The 22,297-nt window shown below is 41.4% G+C and overlaps 1 protein-coding gene across 1 annotated transcript in view; it reads right to left on the reverse strand.

The window, feature by feature from the left end:
- Window positions 1-22,297, reverse strand: part of myo15b (myosin XVB) — a 50,352-nt gene that overhangs the window by 23,284 nt on the left and 4,771 nt on the right. Inside the window, exons 6-24 of the mRNA XM_032502796.1 lie at window positions 21,128-21,173; window positions 20,916-21,040; window positions 19,306-19,420; window positions 19,042-19,217; window positions 18,204-18,297; window positions 11,322-11,384; window positions 11,116-11,173; window positions 9,279-9,403; window positions 8,486-8,581; window positions 7,528-7,763; window positions 6,567-6,736; window positions 5,666-5,738; window positions 4,555-4,737; window positions 4,351-4,460; window positions 2,785-2,852; window positions 2,448-2,520; window positions 1,520-1,552; window positions 1,327-1,407; window positions 162-262 (exon numbers count right to left, since the gene is read on the reverse strand). Coding sequence (XP_032358687.1) covers window positions 162-262; window positions 1,327-1,407; window positions 1,520-1,552; window positions 2,448-2,520; window positions 2,785-2,852; window positions 4,351-4,460; window positions 4,555-4,737; window positions 5,666-5,738; window positions 6,567-6,736; window positions 7,528-7,763; window positions 8,486-8,581; window positions 9,279-9,403; window positions 11,116-11,173; window positions 11,322-11,384; window positions 18,204-18,297; window positions 19,042-19,217; window positions 19,306-19,420; window positions 20,916-21,040; window positions 21,128-21,173 — 2,026 coding nt within the window. The remainder of the gene's footprint in view (window positions 1-161; window positions 263-1,326; window positions 1,408-1,519; window positions 1,553-2,447; window positions 2,521-2,784; window positions 2,853-4,350; window positions 4,461-4,554; window positions 4,738-5,665; window positions 5,739-6,566; window positions 6,737-7,527; window positions 7,764-8,485; window positions 8,582-9,278; window positions 9,404-11,115; window positions 11,174-11,321; window positions 11,385-18,203; window positions 18,298-19,041; window positions 19,218-19,305; window positions 19,421-20,915; window positions 21,041-21,127; window positions 21,174-22,297) is intronic.

The raw sequence follows: 22,297 nt of genomic DNA on the forward strand, positions 1-22,297 counted from the left end.
CTAAACTTAACTAGTCATTTTGGAGCCTAAACCTAACTGTCGTTGCCGCGTGACGCTCACTTTTTTCTTTTTTCCGAAAACATCATCATGTGACAATTTAGCAGAGGCAGGGAAATATACAGAAGAAAGGGGAAAATCCCACGCATGCCAGGTGTCCTCACCATAAGAAAGGCTTGCTGGTTGATGAGAGCCTGCTGTGATGCTGCCATCTGCATGGGGTCAGCAACAGGCGGGGCAGGCATGGTCTGAGGCATCATCATGCCTGGAGGGAGGAACACCACAAACGGTTTTAAGGTAATCAGCTACATTGAAATCTCTAGCAAAGGAACTCGTGCAACACACCATTTAAAGAGCCCCTTTTATGCTTTTTGTGGAATTTTCCCAGCTTTTAGTGTTTACAGTTTCTTGTATGTATGAAATCTTATTTCACTCCAAATGTAGCTTTTCCTCCTAGAGATAGAACTTTTTCTCAACTGCCTGAAAACACCTCGCCCACATTCCTGTTTGAAATTCCTCAATTAGTGATGTCACTGATTGAGAAAGCCAGCCTATTCAAGTAGGCCTCAAGAGTACAAATATGAAGCTGAAAAGGAGTATAATAGGGGCTCCTTAACATATGCAATACATTTACTATGACAGATATTTTGTGGGGTGTAATGTCCATATTCAATTATATTAAGTTTTATTTACTGTGTCAAATCATAAAAGAAGTTATCTTGCGACACATCAGGGATAAAGTAGGTCTAGGCTGTACTTTAATACATTCACTATTAGCCCCAAGAGTTAGCATTTGGAGCGACAGTGGGGAGGAAAATCTTCCTTTTCACAGGCAGAAACCTCGAACGTGTATTTATCCTTCTCAAATGTTTCCCCCTCTCCAATTACAGTTAATATGTCCATATTTCTGTCCACAAATTAAATTTTCTAGTATGATTTTGTTGGAGGGCGTGATAAGCTTGCTTGCTCCATTGCTAATAAGTTGGGGGGTTTTTTCAAACCAGCGCTCCTTTTTCTGTATTTTTCTGTATCAAGTTTATTAATATTGTCCATTTTGCTGAGAGAAATGCAGATGTAATACTGTAGGTCACTGTGTTTGCTTTTGCTTTACATTCTCAATTTGTTTTCCAAGTAAACATATGATTGGACATTAAGAAATCTGCACATTACATCTACCTAGAACCTCTTCACACAAAGTTGATATATGTGCATATAGATGTTATTTGATTTATTTTTCTTTTATGTGCATGGTGTTAAATGAGCTTTATGTACCATTTTGAACTGTCTCTACATTTTCTGAATTAACTGGGTGAGAGATTCCCATATTACCTGGCATGGTTGGCATGGCTGACATGGTTGGCATCATGGGAGTTGCACCATAGCTGGGCATTGAAGGGTTAACCGCCATTCCTGAGCAGAGGCAACAAAGTAATGTTAAAATTAGAAAACTATTTTAGCCAATCGAGATGAAAAGGATTCATGGCTTGAGGGCATTTGTATTCTTGGTGACCTGCTCACTTACCCATAGGATAACCTGGCATTGTCATGGGCATTCCTGAAAAACAGAACCATCAGTTATAACTTACAGTTTACAGAGACTACATTACTTCATTCCAAAATGAGACCGGTGAAGTCCAAACCGTCTATAACAAGAAAAAGTTTGCTTTGGATCCCGTCATGGAGGGCCCTGTGGAGGAGGATCAGGTCTGAAACAACAGCCTGATGGACACGGATCGTTTTGACTTGTTCTCTTAATGTGTCCTTGTTTTATCGCATTGTTGTCTTATATGATTACAGAGACAACAACATTGGCATATAGCCTACTGTAGTGTTCAAGACCCCCCCCCCCCCCAGCGTATAACCTCCTGTAGTGTTAAAGATCCCCCCCCAGCATATAACCTTCTGTAGTGTTAAAGATCCCCCCCAGCATATAACCTTCTGTAGTGTTAAAGATCCCCCCCCAGCATATAGCCTACTGTAGTGTTCAAGTCTAGCTAGAACCGTTAAAATGGGTGTGCGTTAACGCCGTTAACAACACATTTAACTGACAGCACTAATAAATATGTATCGTTTCATGTTGATGTATTTTTTCAGAAATTTTTTATTTTTATTTTTTAAAACCGTTAAAGAATAATTTGGAGGCCCCCCTACCGCAACTCTGAGGACCCCCTAGGGTTTACGGACCCCCTGTTGAAGATCTGTGCTCTAGGTTATAACACGCACCCACAGCCGGACCTACTATCAGAATAACATATGGCCATATCTGCACTTACTGCACTATATCTTCACATATTAAAAAAAAATGTTTTGCTGCTATAATAATTTTCTAAACATGGAGTACAGCCCATTTAAGAATGCTTTATAATGCATCATAGAGTACACCACAGGGTTATAATGCACAGGGTGCGGACTGTATTGTAAAGATGGAGCAGGAGATCCAGCTGTCCTACCAGATCCATACATGGGTCCAATCCCTCCTCCTCCTCTCATCCTGCGGTTTAGCATGGCTACTCTTTCCATGTCCTGCACACACACACGCACGCACGCACGCACGCACACACACACACGCACGCACGCACGCACGCACGCACGCACGCACGCACACACGCACACACAGAGTTATAAGATACAACCAGAGATATACAATCCACCAGAGACTAATGAGCTTGCAAAATACATCCTGTGTTATATCACTTTCCCAGGACAGGCAAGTATAGCATTTACATTAATTACAGTTACAGTAAAAGCTAAATAATAAAATACTGTAAATCAGATGAAATCACTGACCGGAGGTCCTTGGTCCAGTACAGGGTCAAACAAGTCATCAACGTAGGCATCCATCTGTCTCCCACGGCCTGCAGGTGCAGAAGAGAGATTAGAACAGCTGAACGAGGTCAGAATTACTCATTAGTGTCCTGGGACAAAACCAATACTACCTCTGTGTGTATGGGTCCTGTCTCTGTCTCTGTCCTGTCTTCCCGTCCATCATGCAACTTCTTGTTCTACCAGGTAAAAATAACCCTTTATCCCTTGTGTTGTCTTCCCGTCAAAATTGAAAATCAGCACCTTTATTGATGCTTTTCAACACTGTTTTTAACTTTTTCTTACATTTATGTCCCTTTTTTTCAATGTTTGTCACTTTTTTTGACATTTAACACTACGTAACACTAACTTATTAACTTCACTTTTACAGTTATTTTAGGAATTTATGGTCAATAAACCTCATATATAGGAAATTGTACTTAATGCTGGGGTGGAAAAGCAGAAATTAGGAATTATTTAGACTGAAATTAGGGAATTTAAGGAATTAAATTAAAAGGCTTTTACTCAATACTATTTCAAAAGCACTTTGATTCTTCAAATTTATTTATATTTATATATTTCAAATTCTACACAATAAATGAAAGTGGAGATTTGTACTTGCCAAAGAATGTTGTGTGGAATCAATCATGTTATTTTTGGGTGATTAAAAAGAACACAGTACTTAAGTGAATTTAAGACTTTTTAAGGCCTACAATTTTGATTTGTTTTTAATTCTAGACTTTATATGACTCCACAGAAACCCTGTTTACCAGACTGGGCTGGGGTCCAAGTTATCAACCCTTGTCATTTGAGGTAATATTTTATGTTGTGGTGCCAAACAGGTTTACAGTAAATCCAGTGACCACAAACCAAACCCAGTGTCAGCCTGTGGCCTTTAGTGGCTCTGAGGGTCGAGGGTCGAGGGAGCAGTTGTCTGCTTTGCCCAGTTGGTAATCGAGCCTTGCGTTAGGACAATGTTGAGTCGCTTGATTACATTTGAGTTCAAAACGGTCTCAGTTACAAGACCTGGAGCACAGTCACTTGGAACCCAATCGAGTGCAGTTTATGGAGAATGAATGAGATGAAAGTTCTGCTGATAAGAAAAGTCTTTTAGTTTGGCCGATTACGGGGGTGGGGGGGTGGGGTGGGAAGAGATCATCTATTTTTATATCCTGTGGCTGTTATCTGTTGCAATGTTTTATATGGACCCCAGGAAGAGCATCTGCTGTTCTACAACAGCTAATAGGGTCCCAATAAAAACAATCAAAGATCGGAGGGTCAGCTCTGACTAGACATGTGGACCACAGGACTGAGTCCTCATTTGGCATTGATGGAAAACGCCTGAGACATGCCAGGAGAGCAGCAGATGAGTACGGGGATCAGTAAGGAGTTCTATGTGGGGTTCAGTACTATGTTCAGTACTGAGTTCAGTTTAATAGTATGTGACAAAAAAAAATAAAGTTTGTTTTGTTTTTGTTTCTAAAGGCAATAGAACATAATGTCCAATGTCCTTTTTTTTAGGATTCCAATGCCTTAACATTTCAGTCCTACCTTCCTGAGGATAGTCCCTTCCCCAGGGGTTTCCCTCAAAAGGAGGCAGCCCAGGAGCTTGCATGGGAGGCGCCGGTGGAATGAAGTCATCCAGATCTGTAGCTGGCATCCTTGGAGGGAAAGAGACACACACATTGCATTAGGAAACTCTTTCAAACAATCCTGGATTGGCCCCAAAAACTAGTCCCTTGTTCAGTGCTGTACCTGTCTCCCTGGCTGCTGAACAGGTAGTCCGAGTTTGTAGAGGAGGGAGTCCCTGGTGGCGGCAGCACTTCAGCTTCAGCGCCAGCCAGAAGATCCAGGACAAAGTCCGAGCCGGCCAGATCTGACCAGCCATCGTCGGTCAGAAGAGACACTGACCAGCCCTGCACCGCCTCGGACACCCCTCTATGACACAGGGACACAAAACTATCACATGTAGCAGGACACACCAGGGAATAAAAATACAGTTTATAGAAACATTAAAAATACCCTACTATGCTTTTGGGATTTTTGTGTTATATGTGTTCTTAGGAAAAAGATATGATATTTGCTGATATCACAAAGTTAGTCACAAAACAATTTCAATTTGAGTTCAGGGCCCGCGATCGGTGAAACTGATTGATGAGACAATTTCATATGCCCAGTTAACACAGTCAGTTATCAACTCCCAAACAGCAACTAAAACATGATTCCACAATTTTATTAAAGAGCTCTTCCAGACGTTTAAACAAACAATAAACAAAGTATTCTTTTCAATAAAAAGAGAATGAAAAGAAGAGATTTTTAATAAAAAAGAATGGATATATGTGGGGACTTAAAAAAAAATGATGATGATGAGTTATGATGATGACTGATGTGTTACATTGCATCCGTTCAGTTTCACTTTACTTTAACACGTCATCATCATATCATTAAAACATGATTACATATGGTACAATGGTCATAGGTAGGAGGCTTGAAAAGGAGACTACCAAATGAGCTGCTAAAAGCTTTTCGGAGGGGGCCCAATAACAATTAACACACAACAGAGAATATACACACACTAACAAAACTCAATACAATAGACACAACATAGACAAAAATGACTGGAACAGGGGGGCGGATTCGGGGCCTCTGTGCATCGAGTGCCTGTAGAACGACAGTAAACTACGTTGGAAATCAGTAACTCGGGCTCTTGAGGGATTCTTTCCACATAGCTTACCACAATACATTACACAGACTGATACCACATATAAGGAAACTAAAAAAACTCAATTGATAGATGATATTGAATCACTTATTGTTAAATTGAAAAATATTGATCCAGGTCGATGTATCTCATGTTCAGAAGTACCTGAAATGAAGGAGCAATGAAGCTAGCTGCTCTCCTGTGGTCCAGGACCCCACCTCAGTTGTCAGCTTCTCATCTGAGAGAAAAAGAAAATAAACCAAGCGTTATTATAGGTTTATAACAGCAGATCATTTTCACACTGCAAATCAAGTGATTTTATTTGTATATCACATTTAAATGCACAACAGTTGACCCAAAGTGCTCATGGGAGGCAGAATCAGTACGCCTGATACAATACATACACAAGTGTGCAAGGTTCAATGGATATAGTTAGGCAAAATTAAAGTCAAATAATGTAATATAGAATAAAACAATTGAACAGAATTTGCAAATGCAAAAAAAAATAAAAAATAAGTTGATTTCAATTCATAAAAACCTAAAAAATTGAAGTAAATAAAAAAGGGGAGTTAAAAGCAAGAGAGTAACAATGTCTAGGAGGATGAGCAATGCACATGATCCAGAGTCAGTGGTGAGTAAGATGGCGTGATAAACTTTGAGTAGGGCGGATTCTGTGCTGTGGAGGGCTCTGAAGCCTGATTGGAATTTATCCAAAGTACTTTTTCCAGTATTTTTGACATAAAAGATAATTAAGAGATGGGTCTATAATTACTAGGGTCATTGGGATGAAGATTGGGGTTTTTTAAGCAGGGGTTGCACCACTGAATGCTTGAAACCACAGGGGACAACACCAGTTTACAAGGAGCAGTTCACTAGCAGTACACTACATTCAGGGGGCTATCTGATCCAATGTGTCAGTGCACAATAAGTTAAAAAAAGAGACTCAATATTAGTGTATAGTGACAAGTTGGCGGCGAGGTAAAAGGGGAGAGCAAGCCTAAAAGAGGCAGTTGCCAATAACACCATTTTTCTGTTTCCATGGTAAAGTAGTTACTGTTGGTCTTACCGTTAAAGGTGTGCACATCCAGCAGCATGGTGCCCTTCCTCTGGTTAGTGGTCCACTCCAGCTGGGTGGGGGGGTAGGTGCGGGCTGTGGGAGCCGGGAGCTGCAGAGATGTCAGTAGTTTGTGTTGGCACAGTGAGCGGTACTCCCCTGGACCATGGTCAGACACATACCTGCACAGGGAGCACAGCAGACTGAGTCATGTTCAGACAGATAGGGTTTTCCAGGCACACTGACCACTAAAAGAAATGATTCCTACCACAGGCAATACAACACGTGTTAGATAACACTCATATACATCACAATACAGCACTAAGTGCAACTTACAAAAACATAGGTTTTTATCTTTATGTAACATGTATATGCGTTTTTACATTCTTGCCTTTGTATTTGTTTTATCTCAATTTTTTGAATATTTGTGCTTGTATTCTATTCTATTTATTATTTCTTGTATATTCTGTATGGTGTGTGAGGGATTAAGACATCAGGAAGAAAGGCAAATGGAGGAGTCTGGGAGGCAATTTAAGAGTTATGAGATGCAGCGCTGGTCTCAGTCACCATGTATCCATCCATCCATCCATCCTTCTTCATCCGCTTATCCGGTATTAGGTCGCCAGGGGAGCAGCTCCAGTAGGGGACCCCAAACTTCCCTTTCCCGAGCCACATCAACCACCTCCGACCGGGGAATCCCGAGGCGCTCCCAGACCAGGTTGGAGATATAATCCTTCCACCTAGTCCTGGGTCTTCCCCGAGGCCTCCTCCCAGCTGGACATGCCTGGAACGCCTCCCTAGGGAGGCGCCCAGGAGGCATCCTTACCAGATGCCTGTACCACCTCAACTGGCTCCTTTATTTTCTCCCAGAATGCATTGCCATTTACAGTATGATCCCGTATGACATTTACCCAGTTAGATGCTGTGAGACTGTAGCTGTAGATGGACAGTGTAACCAAAGCGTAGCACCTACTTGAGCAGGGGTTTGTCCAGTGTTGGTGAGGGGGTGAATGCACTGAGGCAGCAGGCCAGCAGCAGCCAGCCCCTCAGACTGTCTTGCTCCTCCTGCAGGCCCCACAGGTGGTAAACCAGCTGGGCCAGGATCTCGTCCCGCAGCGCCGGCCGGCTCTGACCCTTCTCCACGATGAAGTTACCCAGCATCTGCTCCTGCCAGCCGCTGAGGTCCGACTCACCTGTAAACCGCATGATCTGAGGAGAAACGGATTGAAAATCAAAAATAGAAGATATGAAAAGAAAACCAATGTAATGTAATCTACACGATCTAATCTAATCCCACCTGTAGTCGCAATGTAACCACAAAAAATGCCACTTTATAATTATCCCCCCAGCATGTCTATGGTCCCCCAGTGACTAGAAATGGTGATAGGTGTAAACCGAGCCCTGGGTATCCTGCTCTGCCTGAAAATGAAAGCTCAGATGGGCCGATCTGGAATGTTGCTCCTTATGAGGTGATAAGGGAAAAGGTTACCTCCCCTTTCTCTGCTTGGCCCGCCTAGAGAATTTGGCCTTCAGATACAGTATTAGGGGACCACTAAGGTCTATATAAAAGTATCCAAAGAGCACCATGTCATGGGACCTTTAAGGTTAATCCTTTATTTTATAAATACATTTAATAACACATACAAAAAGACTAACTATGAAGGATTAAAGACTAGAATACAAGATCTAAAAACCTCACTCGTACACAGCTGAGGATGAAAAACTGGCTTCTCAGATCCTAATTCCTCAACCCCTTCTCACCTGTGATTCCCTTCCTAACCTCTGATTAGCACACATACACAGAGGTGGGCAAGTGACATAGCGAATAAACCATTCACACACACACACACACACACACACACACACACACACACACACACACACACACACACACACACACACACACACAGGCTACAACACCACCCATATACCAGTTTGTAAATCTCCAGGGCAGTCCTGGCATCTTCAGGCTCCAGGGGGGTGAGGGATCTCTGGAGGGGGTAGCCCTGAGGCTGGCACCATGTATCCTGAGGAGGACACAACATGGGAAAACTTACAAAGAAAGAAGAAATACAATCCATCTTCTCTCATCCACTCAGCTGAGTGTGTTTGCTCTTCCTAAAGAGGCTTTACTAATATGCTCCGCATTACAAAGGTTGTAAAGAAAACTGGCGTCTGCAAAAAAAACATAATGCGACACAAAGAATGTGCTGGGATGTAGAGATGGGTGACGTTAGTGATATAAGGACGGATAAGGTATCAACATATCTGATAGACTGGGAAGAAAAACGATACCGCTCAAATAGGTAGTTCTGGAATCTGGAAATGAAAATATATCAATAGTCGGGCCTCAATATCATCTCTCGACATATGTTCAACTACCTGAGAAGTAACAGAGCTTCTTCATCAAACAGACTGGAGTTACCTCTCTTTCTAAGGTTGGATTTATCTCCCTTTCTGAAACGGAAAAGTTAGAGTTCCCCTCTTCTCAGGGTTAATTAACTCAGAGTTTTCACTAAACCTGCTTTCTGAAACGGACCCCAGATCAGTCAATAAGTTCAACTTCACAAAACAACAGTAGGTCATATACAACACATACCGGAATAAAACTCTGACTACTTCAAATGGACGTGATTTCCATCTAAAGTGTGAGGTGGAGCAGGATTTACAGTGTAATGAACCTGGACTGGATTATGAATATGTGTGTGGCCCAAACTTACTCACCTTTAATATGGACTTGGCATAGCGAGAGAATGGGTATCGGTCTACATCCAGAGGCAGGCTGAGCTTGTGTTCTGCCTTGACCTGTGGGGGGGCCACCTCTGTGACCCCTGAGGCATGCTGCTGCCCTGGTGGACAGAGACCAAACAACAATCACAAACTGACAAAACACTATGGCAGCAGCCGGTGTGTAGATTTCATTCACATACCCATAATGCACAGCTAATGTGAGAGTAGGCTACATATAATGCACACTACGTTATACTCCCGTATACCACAATGCAACACGGTTGTGGAGAAGGAGCCGAAGGACCGACGGAAACTGAAGAAGAAAATGGAGCGGGCTTTTTCTTAATTTATTTTTAGATCTTTTGGGGCATTTTAGGCCTTTATTTGTACAGGACACCTGAAGACGTGAAGGGGGAACGACATGCAGCAAAGGTCGCTGTGTGGAGTAAACCTGATATCTTTATTTTGAACATGTAAATAAAGTAAAACATCAGAAATAATATATAAAATTCCATGATTCCACTTTCAGCGTTTGTCTACTTTTTCTGAGCCTTTTGAAATTTTTGTGGGTTTTTCCTCAAATTTTGAAGAATTTTCTTTTACGTTTGTCACTTTGACATTTTTGTTACTTTTTTGACATCCTTTCACATTTTTGTCACTTTATTTGACATTTGTTCACATTTTAGCCACTTTTATTGACATTTTTTGACACTTTTTTAAAAGTTGTTTTTTCTCCAAATGCTATAAATTGATAAAAAACACACAAATTTAATGACAGTAGTTTAGATTATTTATTTAACTACAAGAAATTGAAACTTTTTGAAAAAGGGGTCAAATTTGAGCCGAAGACAACAGGAGGGTTAAAAACCTCTATTTACACATGCTATGTTCAAAAGTTCTATTCACATTCATATATTTACACAAATATGGTATCAATATATGGGCGCACGCTCTACCAGGTGAGCTACCCAGGCACCTGGGCTGTTTTTAATACAGTAGTTCACAGAGGTGGGAAGCAACGAGTTACATTTACTCCTTAATTCTTTAAGTTTTTGAAAATAATATACTTCTAGGAGTAGTTTTAAATCATTATACTTTTTAGTTTTACTTGAGTAGATTTGTGAAGAAGAAGCTGTTCTCTTACTCCGCTACATTAGGCTACAATCAGCTCCTTACTTTTCTTTTTACTTTTTACAGTAATTTTCCTAAATTCATGTTTTTCTTTTTTTTTGCCGTGGCTAGGCAAATGATTGTCTTTTAGTTTGGATTATTTTAATTTCAGCTATTTTGTAATTAATTTTATTGATTGGATGAACTATAATTTGTATAATTTTGTCTGTCTGATTGAATGCTTGTGTTAAAAAAAAAAACAGTTACTCAGCTTCTTTTTACTCTTACTCAAGTAACTATATAGATGACTATTTTTTACTTTTACTTTGGTCATATTATTCCAAAGTAACATTACTTTTAATGGGGTGAAATGTTTGGCTATTCAACCCATCTCTGACAGTTCACTATTTAATTAGTCTCGCATTGCAAGGTCTTCCTCCACAGCACTGCCCAGGAGGGTCCGGCTAGTCCACACCGCATTCTGGGATGGGAGGAAAACGTGCTCCGGTTTACTGGCATTTCTTTAAACCAATCACAATCATCTTGGGTGGGCTAAGTGTTCCAAAGTAGTTTTGGTCGTGCAACAGAAAACTCCAATTGGACAGATAGTCTAGCTAGGGTTACTTTATAGGAAATAGTGAGTGAATGAAGGCATGGTTTGGAATACAGATAGAGTGAGTGGAGGGGTCCTGTGCAGACTGTAGGATTATATAAAGCTGACCTGCTGCACTGCGAAGTCTGGCTGACAGCTCAGCAGGGATCTCCAACAGCCCCACATCCTAAACAGAAAACAACATGAAGCAAACTTTACGGCCACATATACAGTATGTCCACCGCAGGAGGAAAGTAGACATTTTTCCCCCTCTTGACGTTGATTTCCGTATGTTCTGTAAAATATTACTGCAGGATTACATTGTATTCCCTTACCATTCCTGGAGAGACAGACTTAGTCTTCGCCACTGCCTTTACTTTATTCTTCTCGTGAAATTCCTTAAAATTGACACAAATATGCAGCCAGTTAGTCAATTCCACTGCTTGTTACACTGTGACCATCATATTACTTTTTGATTTAGCGTCCTTCACCTGAAGCTACCCGCTGACTCACTGAGTGCTCCTCTTGTTATCTAAGTGCATCAAGCACACTCAACACTCCCTCATCTCAGCCTGAGTGTTCAATCAGACCTATTCTTAGATACACGTCCTGTTTTATACTCCTGGAACACCCACAGTCCCGTTGCCCCGCCTCATTCAACAGGACACGCAGTTCCAAGAGTCCAGAAGGTTGTTGTTGTTTCATCAGGTTTACAGCTTAAAGAGAGGTGTCACCACCAAGCAGCAGGGCATCACATATGAATTTGATCAAAACCATCTCATGCATCTCTGTCCTCCCAAGTGATTACAGTATTTCTACATTTGTAATATATTCCATGGTCAGTATTTATGCTGCTGTTGATCTTCCAGGATACAGCTATCAGACCAGTGCCTGTACTTGAGAAGAATGCAGTTCAGATTAAAAATGGGTGTGCACATGGTCCTGTGATAAAGTCTAGAAATGTTGGACTGGGATACTGAACTGAAAACATTAAATAGAAAGGAGAAACACTGGCTGAAAGATAACCAAACATATAGCCACTGAGTCAGGGCCACAAACACAGGAGCATGTACACACACACACTCATGCACACACTCTGCTGTCCCTGTTGTAATGTATTGTCTTTGCTTAATGCCTGGCTGTGTTAAATCTGGATTATTGTTTTTAGAAAGGCCTGACCAGGGACTGAGTTTGCAAATTAGCATCTGGTAAGGATGCCCCCTGAGTGCTTCCCTGTTCCAGGCACGTCCAGCTGGGAGGAGGCTTTGGGGAAGACCCAGGACTAGGTGGAGGGAGTATATCTCCAACCTGGCCTGGGAACGCCTCGGGATCCCCCAGTGGGAGCTGGTTAATGTGGTTTCGGGAAAGGGAAGTTTGGGTCCCCTGCTGGAGCTGCTCCCTCCACGCCCCAATACCAGATAAGCGGACGAAGATGGATGGATGGATGAATGGATGGATGTTTCTACACATATTGTTATGGCTTTGACTGTGACAATTATGTATGTAATAATGTGCGCTGCATTGTCCCTGACAAATAAACTACAAGAATAACTGCAGAGACCCAGGTTCCATTCAGCTCGAGATGATTTGTTCTGGGAGATGGGTCAATCCTAAACGGGATGGATAAGCATATAAGAAGCTAGTGATAGCCAGACAGATTATTTTAAGAGGATGGAAGAATGAAGGGCTGCCGTCTATCCAGGAGTGGGCTTGACAGAGGGATAGGGGTGGCGGCGTTATGTAAAAATGTCATTTAACCCTCATATTGTCCTTTGGTCAAATATAACTATTTTCCTATATCAATGTTCTTTTTAACGACCCAGCTGTAATTACCCCAAATTTTGGGGGGTCTTATTCAATTTTATAGCATTTGGAAAAAAATAAGTGTTTTTTATTTTTAGTATTGAGTAAAAGTTGACATATTCCAGTTGAAACAACTCAGATAACTCAAGAGAATGGGACAAACACACAGGCAGCCCAACCCTGCTCTGCCTCCATGGGAGGATTTACAATGGCTGACCCTCCCAAACCAAACAAGTGTGTCACAAATTAATAACTTATTAAAACGTTTAAAACACACCCTCAAGCTCACTGGCATAATTTGTTCATATTTTCCAAGTTTGTTTCCTGTAAAAACGATGTCATTTGGTACTAACTTTAGGGAAAATAGAAAATCAGTTTGGAATCAGAGCACATGGTAAATATCCACTCATTCACTGGAGAAGTGCCATGCTGGCTGTGGCTCTATGCCTGGGGTTAAACCATGGACGTGTTGCCTTTGCATTGTCTCCTGGTGGGGGGGGTTCTCTTGTATTTATTTATTTAAATGACAGGGACGATGCACAGCACCTTAGCAGGATCAGAGTTAGCTTTGAGCTCATTTTCATCAGTAGTCCCCGGCCAGGAAACAACATCTCTGTCAGAAGGGGAACCTAACAAGGGAGTATCAAAATGGGCATGGGCGTGCTGATCTTACAGGGCGGTGTGTTCAGGTGCATTCTGGGCGTATTGCTATTTTAAGGGCAGCAGGAAGTGATCGCGCCATTGACCGACAAAAACCTGGTCTAAAGTCAATAACGCAGCATCTTATTGGGATTTTCACAGCGCATTAGTAAAATGTGCCTAGGCTTATAGACAGCACACACCTATGCTTGATACACACACACACGCACACACACACAACACACCACACACACACACACACACACACCACACACACAAACACACCACACACACACACACACACACACACACCCACCCCACACACACACACACACACACACACACAGGGCAGTGCAGCAGCACACACACACGCAAAAGATTACATAACACACCATAATAGCAATGCCCCAAGGTACCCAAGGTTTGTAACATTCAATCCAAATATCAGTTTCATTAACTACTAATAAAAAACCAGTATGGGTCGATGCCTAATTAAAACACCATAACAATAAGATCACAACATTAAGACACCACTACTACATTACGATGAATCAAAGTACTGTCGTGAAAAGGACTATGTCATCATTGAGCACTTTTACATGCACACCAATATTCCACTATTAATCTGAATATGAGAAAAAACAATTAACTTAAAATGTACTCCACGATAAAATATGGTACATTGATTGCTATAGATGAAAACTGTACATTAGGTGGTTCAGATAACTGACTCACTAGGTCAGATATGGTCGATCGCACATTACCCCTGTACTTAGGTCTCTTCACTGGCTCCCTGTGGCATACGGGATTCACTTCAAAATCTTCACTGTTAGGCATCTACGTATGTCACTGAACTACTTTACCCATATTCCCCAGCTCGCTCTCTTAGCTCTAATGTGTCAAGTTCACCGTCTATCCCACGCACTCGGTGATCGAGACGTTTTGCTCCACGTTCACCCTTACAGCCTGCTGTTTCTCTGGACTCTTTAAACTAATAATTACCTACCTTTTTAGACGGGCTTTTTTATTTTACCTGTCTGCACTTTGTAATTTTAATTGCGTATTGTGTTTGAATAACATCTTGTACATTTTTTTGTGAAGCACTTTGTCATTTGTTTCTGTGAAAACGTACTTACTTATAAATACGGCATCAGTAATAATTTACTACTAAAAACTAATGGAGGTCATTTTTCTGCATGTTGAGTACTATTAATTGTGATACTTACTTCTTTCTGATACCTTTACTTAAGTACACTTATGAATGCATGACTTTTACTTGTAATGGAGTCTTCTTTATATTGTGGTATTGTTTCTTTTGACTAAGAATTTGAGTCATTTCCCCACTACTGGAACCAGGTGTAATAAAAACCCAAGCCCATTCACATCTACAGGCAGTTTAGAGTGGTTCAACCTAACATCACTGTCTGTAGACATCCCGAAAAACATTTCCCATAATGCAACTCTATACCTTCTTATGTTAGACCCTCTTTGCCTGATGAAACGCAACATCTTTCAAATTCCACATACACAGTTTATAACATAGGCTATGTGATAAAATATTGTACTCTCCAAGCCCAGGAGACAAGACTGATATCATCCCTCTGACGTCATCAGGGTTGTTTTCACAGCTATTCCAGAGCCCTTTAATGCCCTTAAGAGATCCATTTAATGTCCATATTTATGTAATATTGCTTTTCACATTTGAACTGTGTGCCTGTCTGTTACATGAAAACTAATTTGATCTGCAGTGCACTGACTGGTTCTTTGGATTACACTGACAATTTATTTCAAAAATGAAACTGTACCAAGTCAACACTGTCTTCATTTCCAGTAGTTACTGTACAACACAATCACACGACAACATAGAAAGCTTCCTAAGTCATTATATACAACTCACATAACCTACCGTGTGCTACATATAGGACTTCAAAGATAATAAAAATATAAAAATACGAGTGTAGATTCATGGACCTTCAGTGGAATTTGACTGAATGTTAATTCAGGTCAGAAGCGAGAATGAATCAGTTCTACTAACAAATATGTCATTAGTCAAACAGCATCATTTATAATGCATCAGAGGTGGATTACACTGACACACATTTAGGCCAAAATCTATCTGTCAAACTCCAATTATTGTTGTTTTGTTACTTTCACTAATAATTCTAAGGTACAGCTCATGACTATTACTATTACTTGTTCTAACCTGAAGAGCTGACATAGGCCTGTTAGCCTGAGAACTCTACTGTTCATAGTCCAAGCCTCATAAAACAACACCACCACATAGAAGATGGCACTGGGATACAACGGAAGAAAAATGACTAACAAAAAGAACACAGTTGTCAGTTTAGTTGACGGCTGAGGCAAGAAAGTAAAAAAAAGAGATGACACACAGGAAGCAGCCGCTGGACGAAGTGTCCCTAGACTGTTTTGAAACCTGAAACAGACTGTAACAAGACATAGCTTCTACTGTATTCATGGTGCAAACTAGTTCCCCAGTACAATCTAAAAGGGTTGAAGACATTTTTTGCATCTGATCTGATGCAGAGGGTAAAATGGAAAAGGCAGCCTACCTGTTAGAGCTGTGGAGCTGGAAGTAAGACAGACAGGTTGCAGAAGGCGGAAGGAGAGATGCAGAGCTGCTTCAAATTTCACTGAGAAGGGTTGAAGTCCAAGACCAAAGTGTGTGTGCGTGTGTGTGTGTGTGTGCGTGCGTGTGTGTGCGCGTGTGTGTGCGCGTGTGTGCCCAAGTGCCATGATTAATGCAAGATAAGAAAGCTAGTTAAAGGAATGGGGTGGAATCTTATAAAAGGAAACTGTTGCCAATAGTAACATATGTACAAGAATGAACACACCCAGTGGAATATGGGCACAGCAGTCATACATTTACCTCTTTAGCTTTCATTTCTCACTTATTTTTTTAAATTTTTCAATAAAATTCTTTGGAAAAGTCTTGACCTGGTTTATTTGATTTCACTTATGGGTTGTTCATACTGTATACTAATAATTTGTTAACTAAAAACTCCCCACATATCAACTTCACAGAAATGAAGAACACGAACAATACTGCTGTGTAATCATTTTATAAATATAAATGTATCTATTCACAACAACTAGACAGGGCAACATAAGCATGGGTGTGACCACCTAATAGGTAGTGAGCCCAACATTGACTCTACTTTTAGCTCTGGTTTGGTCTCGTGTCCACGTTGGGACACCACTCGCTGCTACTGGCCATATCAGGACACTTCCGACCCGGCGCACTTTCCGGTATTTTTGCGGTACTTTACATTTCCGATCATCAGAATTGATCTATACCCATCTAACAATCTGCGTATGAATTTAAGTATGAATGTCTAATTAGTATTTGAAAGTGACTTTGATGAGGGAAAGAAGTAAGAACACTTAGGCGACGATCTTTCTCTCTAAAAAGTTTCTATTTTAGTACTGTTTTACTGTGTGAAATTAGATAGATAGATAGATAGATAGATAGATATCCCAAAGGAAATGTTATAAATTAAGGGGCTCTTATTGCATAATTCAGAGTTGTTGAAGCATGGTATTTTATTGTGAAGGACGGAAGTAAGATCCGGTAGTTTTGACAGCATTGATGGGACTTTCTATAGCCAACTGTCTATTATGTCTCCATAGTCTACTATGGACTTAATACCCAGCAAGGCCCAGTGTCTACAGCGAGGAGATAGCGGTGTCGGGTTATGGCTAATGGTAGCGCACGGCTAATTTACCAACAATAGCGTACTTTAGCCGGCTCTTGTAAGGTAAAAGCTAAAGTACACAGTTAAAACTGTATACTGTTAGAAAGGTAAGAAGTTACACTTTAGTTTTACACCATTAAATTAACAGAGAACATTAATAGATCATTTACATTTGTATTTTAACAGGTATTTTGATAGAACGTTAGCCATTAAGTGTCCGAACGTGGACACAGTGACGCTGACCATCTGTCTGTTTAGCTGCTAAATGCTCCACTCTGTTCTCCAGCTAGTCTCGAACTGTCTGCCTGCCGTCTGCTGCTGAGCTGGTAGAGTACGGGTTTATTGGAGCAGCATCAAAGGTTGATTCGCTTGCGATCCATACACCAAAGCAAAGGTCTGAAGGGAGCATAAGGTCTCCGTAGAGCTGAGGGGAAGTGCAGAGTTGATGATAATTCTCTGTGGGTCTGTCAATATGAGCGACACCTCTCGCATTACACAGTCATTTGATTTTTACATGTGAAAAAAAGTTTGATTAGTGCCACAAATGAAATCCCATTCGCGTACATTGCATTGAGTTGGATGATACAAAAGGTACCGAGACAAATTGGGAACATATTTGGGAATTATTTAAATATAATAGTAGTACTTCTTACCCAATGTATGATGTATTGTAATTTTTATGCTGTTATGTAAATATGTCATTTTACTTCTTTTTTTACAATCTGTGTAGGGACTGCAGATGAAAAATAGCCTTTTGGCTAACTCTGGTGTATTGACAGAAATGTCCCTTAATACGCACTGACCATTGCCACAACAATACAGGCAACACTACAGGTGGATCATTTGAGAGCAAATGAAGAAGAAAAAATTACACTTTGACCCCAAACATGGATGCAAGGGCGTTATCGCTGAGTATGGATACACATTTCCTATTACAAGTCATGCTGTAGCGTTAAGCTGCTGGTATTGCGTAATGGTGCAAAGATTTATAGCACAATAAAGGCAACACATATGAGGGCACAAGCAAACCCAACCAACTGTCTTTATCTCTCTCATATGTACCTTCCTCCAATGGCGTCTCTTGATGGTGTCCCTGGTTATCATCATCACCGCCCAGAACTGGGTGAACGACTGCTTCAGACGCTTGTAGTGTTTCCTAGGAAACGATACGGGGCAGCAACACACAAACACATCTTATTCATACTTGGTGCATCACACTGAACTGACCTCAGTCACAGCTACTCAACATCATAAACACCATTGAAATGCACGTTGGTTCATGGGGGGGGGGACACACCAGGAGCAGACAACTTGGTCAACTTATCAACGTTGCCAACGTCACCGACAAAACATAGTTATGTGGGGGAAACTGCAGCTATTTTTTATTAGTAGACGTTACTAAATGTAACGTGGATACACTGTAATGGATAAACCAATCCGTAAACAGATATATTTTAATCGGCAATTGTGTTTTACAATGAAAACTATAACTCCCATAATGCCACTTCCCGACAACCACCAAAGTCTGTATTTACAGCCCTTGTTTTGATTCAGAGACCCCTAGTGGCAGAAAATGACTTATTTTTGTAACTTTTATTTTTTGGGGCATTTTAGGCCTTTATTTAATAGGACAGCTTAGACATGAAAGGGGAGAGAGAAGGAGAATGACATGCAGCAAGGGGCCGCAGGTCGCAACTGAACCTGCGACCACTGTGGCGAGGACTGAGCCTAGTATATGGGTGCACACTCTACCAGGTGAGCTACCCAGGCGCCCCAGTTTCACAAATTGTAAAACAGTATTTCCCGTATTGTATTATGTTGTTTAAAAAGCGTAGAGTATATAAAAAAGTTGAACGTTTGGATTGGATACTCTCATGTCTGTTTTTCCTCCTTTCCGTACCTGGCCTGGTGTCCCCGGATGTGGCTCTGGATGACGATGGCTTTCTCCTTGAAGAATCTGAAGTTTCTCCTGCAGAGGAAGCCTCTGATGTTCCTCTGGATGGTGACAGCAGCCCAGGTCTGGGTGCTGTTCCACTTTTCCTCCAGCTGCTGGTACAGAAGCTCCTTGAGGAACAGCTAACAAAGATACACACATACATCTAAACATGATGGTGGACAGTACACACTTTTTAATCAGTAGAGTCATGAGTGGGCAGTTTGGCACCTTGGTGAGTCCCAGCTGATACTGTCCCTCCTCGGCACCCACCATGTCCAGCAGAGCCAGCGACTGCTCTTTGTTTGACACCCCACTCAGCCGCTGGGTCAGCAGAACCCCGTATCTGCCAAACACAACAAAAAGCTTTTCTCAGGCTACATTTGCATCTATACGTTTTGTTTTTTTTAACAGAGTTTTGAGCCAAAAGCGACCTCCATGTTGTAGAAGAACAAATCTCTGATCAACAGAACATTGACAGACAGGATCAAACCTGGCTACAACACTATGATGACAAGACTCCAGCACATAACCCAGCCAACATAAGAAGGGTAGCAGAATCTGAACGACTTGAATCTGGTCTAGGCAGCCCATAAAAACTGACTGGGTCGTCTTATTTTGCAGTTTGGGGGTTAGCACTCCAGATAAAAGTGAAAGCATAATAATAAACATTAAAGGTCCCATGACATCATATTGCAAGAACTGGAACGTAACGGTGCAGGCTGGAACACGTGGAACACAGCACGACGTGCAGCTGCAAACCAAATCCAGTGGAGGCGTGATGTCCAAGCCTTGTGTGCCTCCTGGCACGGAGAGAATTAAGTAAAGGTCCCATGACATGCAGCTTTTTGGACGCTTTTATTTAGACCTTAGTGGTCCCCTAATACTGTATCTGAAGTCTCTTTTATATAGACCTTAGTGGTCCCTAATACTGTATCTGAAGTCTCTTTTATATAGATCTTAGTGGTCCCCTAATACTGTATCTGAAGTCTCTTTTATATAGACCTTAGTGGTCCCCTAATACTGTATCTGAAGTCTCTTTTATATAGACCTTAGTGGTCCCCTAATACTGTATCTGAAGTCTCTTTTATATAGACCTTAGTGGTCCCTAATACTGTATCTGAAGTCTCTTTTATATAGACCTTAGTGGTCCCTAATACTGTATCTGAAGTCTCTTTTATATAGACCTTAGTGGTCCCCTAATACTGTATCTGAAGTCTCTTTATATAGACCTTAGTGGTCCCTAATACTGTATCTGAAGTCTCGTTTATATAGACCTTAGTGGTCCCTAATACTGTATCTGAAGTCTCTTTTATATAGACCTTAGTGGTCCCCTAATACTGTATCTGAAGTCTCTTTCCCAAAATTCAGGCTTGGTCCAGAACTCCAGCCACTAGAGCCAGTCCCACAATGAGCTTTCCTTAGTATGTGCCATTTCTGAGTCTGGAGCTTTTGAGGAGGAGGGGGGGCAAGGTGGAGGTCGGGGGTGTGGCCTTGACCAACTGCCACTTTGGTCATTTGAAAGCAGTGATGTCTCTCTCTCATGGGTGGGCCAAATTCTCTGGGCGGGCAAAGCAGAGAAAGGAGAAGAATCCTTGCCCCTTATGACCTCATAAGGGGCAAGATTCCAGATTGGCCCATCTGAGCTTTCATTTTCTCTAGGGCAGAGCAGGATACCCAGGGCTCGGTTTACACCGATCTCAATTTCTAGCCACTGGAGGACCATAGGCAGGCTGGGGGAACGCATATTAATGTAAAAAAACCTCATAAAGTGAAAATTTCATGCCATGGGACCTTTGAAGTACTTTTGCAGACAGAGATTTTATGTATGTTTGCAGCACCTCTCAATGAAGTAGGAGTATGGTATCCGTATGGGGAAACCCTCTTTCCTGATGTGGATGGTCTCCAACATCCCAGCATGCCTCAGTTGGGCCAACACATAGTCCACGTCAAAGATCCCAGGGAGCTGACAGATGAGAGAGACAGTACGTGGTCATACATTTTCGACTGATGTTAGGATAGTATAGAGTATCTGGGGGTTATCTGGGTTTACCTTGACGTAGTTTGGCTTCAGACAACGAATAAAAGTGGTTTTGCATCTAAGAGTTAAAGGACAAAACATTGACACAGGTTATTTGTCAGGAGACATTATTAACAGTGCAGAACAAAGACTACGGCAGACTGTTTGGACAAACAGCACTGAAGTCTCTGGAGTTTGCTGTCAGCTGTGCAATGTGCTGTAAATTATGAGTTTATCTTATTTTACTGTAATTAAGGCACTTACGTAGATCAGTGGATGGCTCTTTTTTAATTAGTATAAATGTATGGGTGCATATTGTATGTGTAATTGATATGTACAGTGCCTTGCGAAAGTATTCGGCCCCCTTGAACTTTTCAACCTTTTGACACATTTCAGGCTTCAAACATAAAGATATAAAATTTTTATTTTTTTGTGAAGAATCACCAATAAGAGGGACACAATTGTGAAGTGGAACGAAATCTATTGGATATTTTAAACGTTTTTAGCAAATAAAAAACTAAAAAGTGGTGCGTGCTAAATGATCGGCCCCTTTACTTTCAGTGCAGCAAACTCAGTCCAGAAGTTCAGCGAGGATCTCTGAATGATCCAATGTTGTCCTAAATGACTGATGGGGATCAATAGAATCCACCTGTGTGTGATCAAGTCTCTGTATAAATGCACCTGCTCTGTGATAGTCTCAGGGTTCTGTTGAAAGCGCAGAGAGCATCATGAAGACCAAGGAACACACCAGGCAGGTCCGTAATACCGTTGTGGAGAAGTTTAAAGCCGGATTTGGATACAAAAAGATTTCCCAAGCTTTAAACATCCCAAGGAGCACTGTGCAAGCGATCATTTTGAAATGGAAGGAGTATCAGACTACTGCAAATCTACCAAGACCTGGTCCATGTAACCTTTCAGCTCAGACAAGGAGAAGACTGATCAGAGATGCAGCCAAGAGGCCCATGATCACTCTGGATGAACTGCAGAGAACTACAGCTGAGGTGGGAGAGTCTGTCCATAGGACAACAATCAGTCGTACACGGCACAAATCTGGCCTTCATGGAAGAGTGGCAAGAAGAAAGCCATTTCTCAAAGATATCCATAAAAGGTCTCGTCTAAAGTTTGCCAAAAGGCACCTGGGAGACACACCAAACATGTGGAAGAAGGTGCTCTGGTCAGATGAAACCACAATGCAAAATGATA

The sequence above is a fragment of the Etheostoma spectabile genome, chromosome 21 (assembly GCF_008692095.1).
Source record: "Etheostoma spectabile isolate EspeVRDwgs_2016 chromosome 21, UIUC_Espe_1.0, whole genome shotgun sequence".
Taxonomy (NCBI): domain Eukaryota; kingdom Metazoa; phylum Chordata; class Actinopteri; order Perciformes; family Percidae; genus Etheostoma; species Etheostoma spectabile.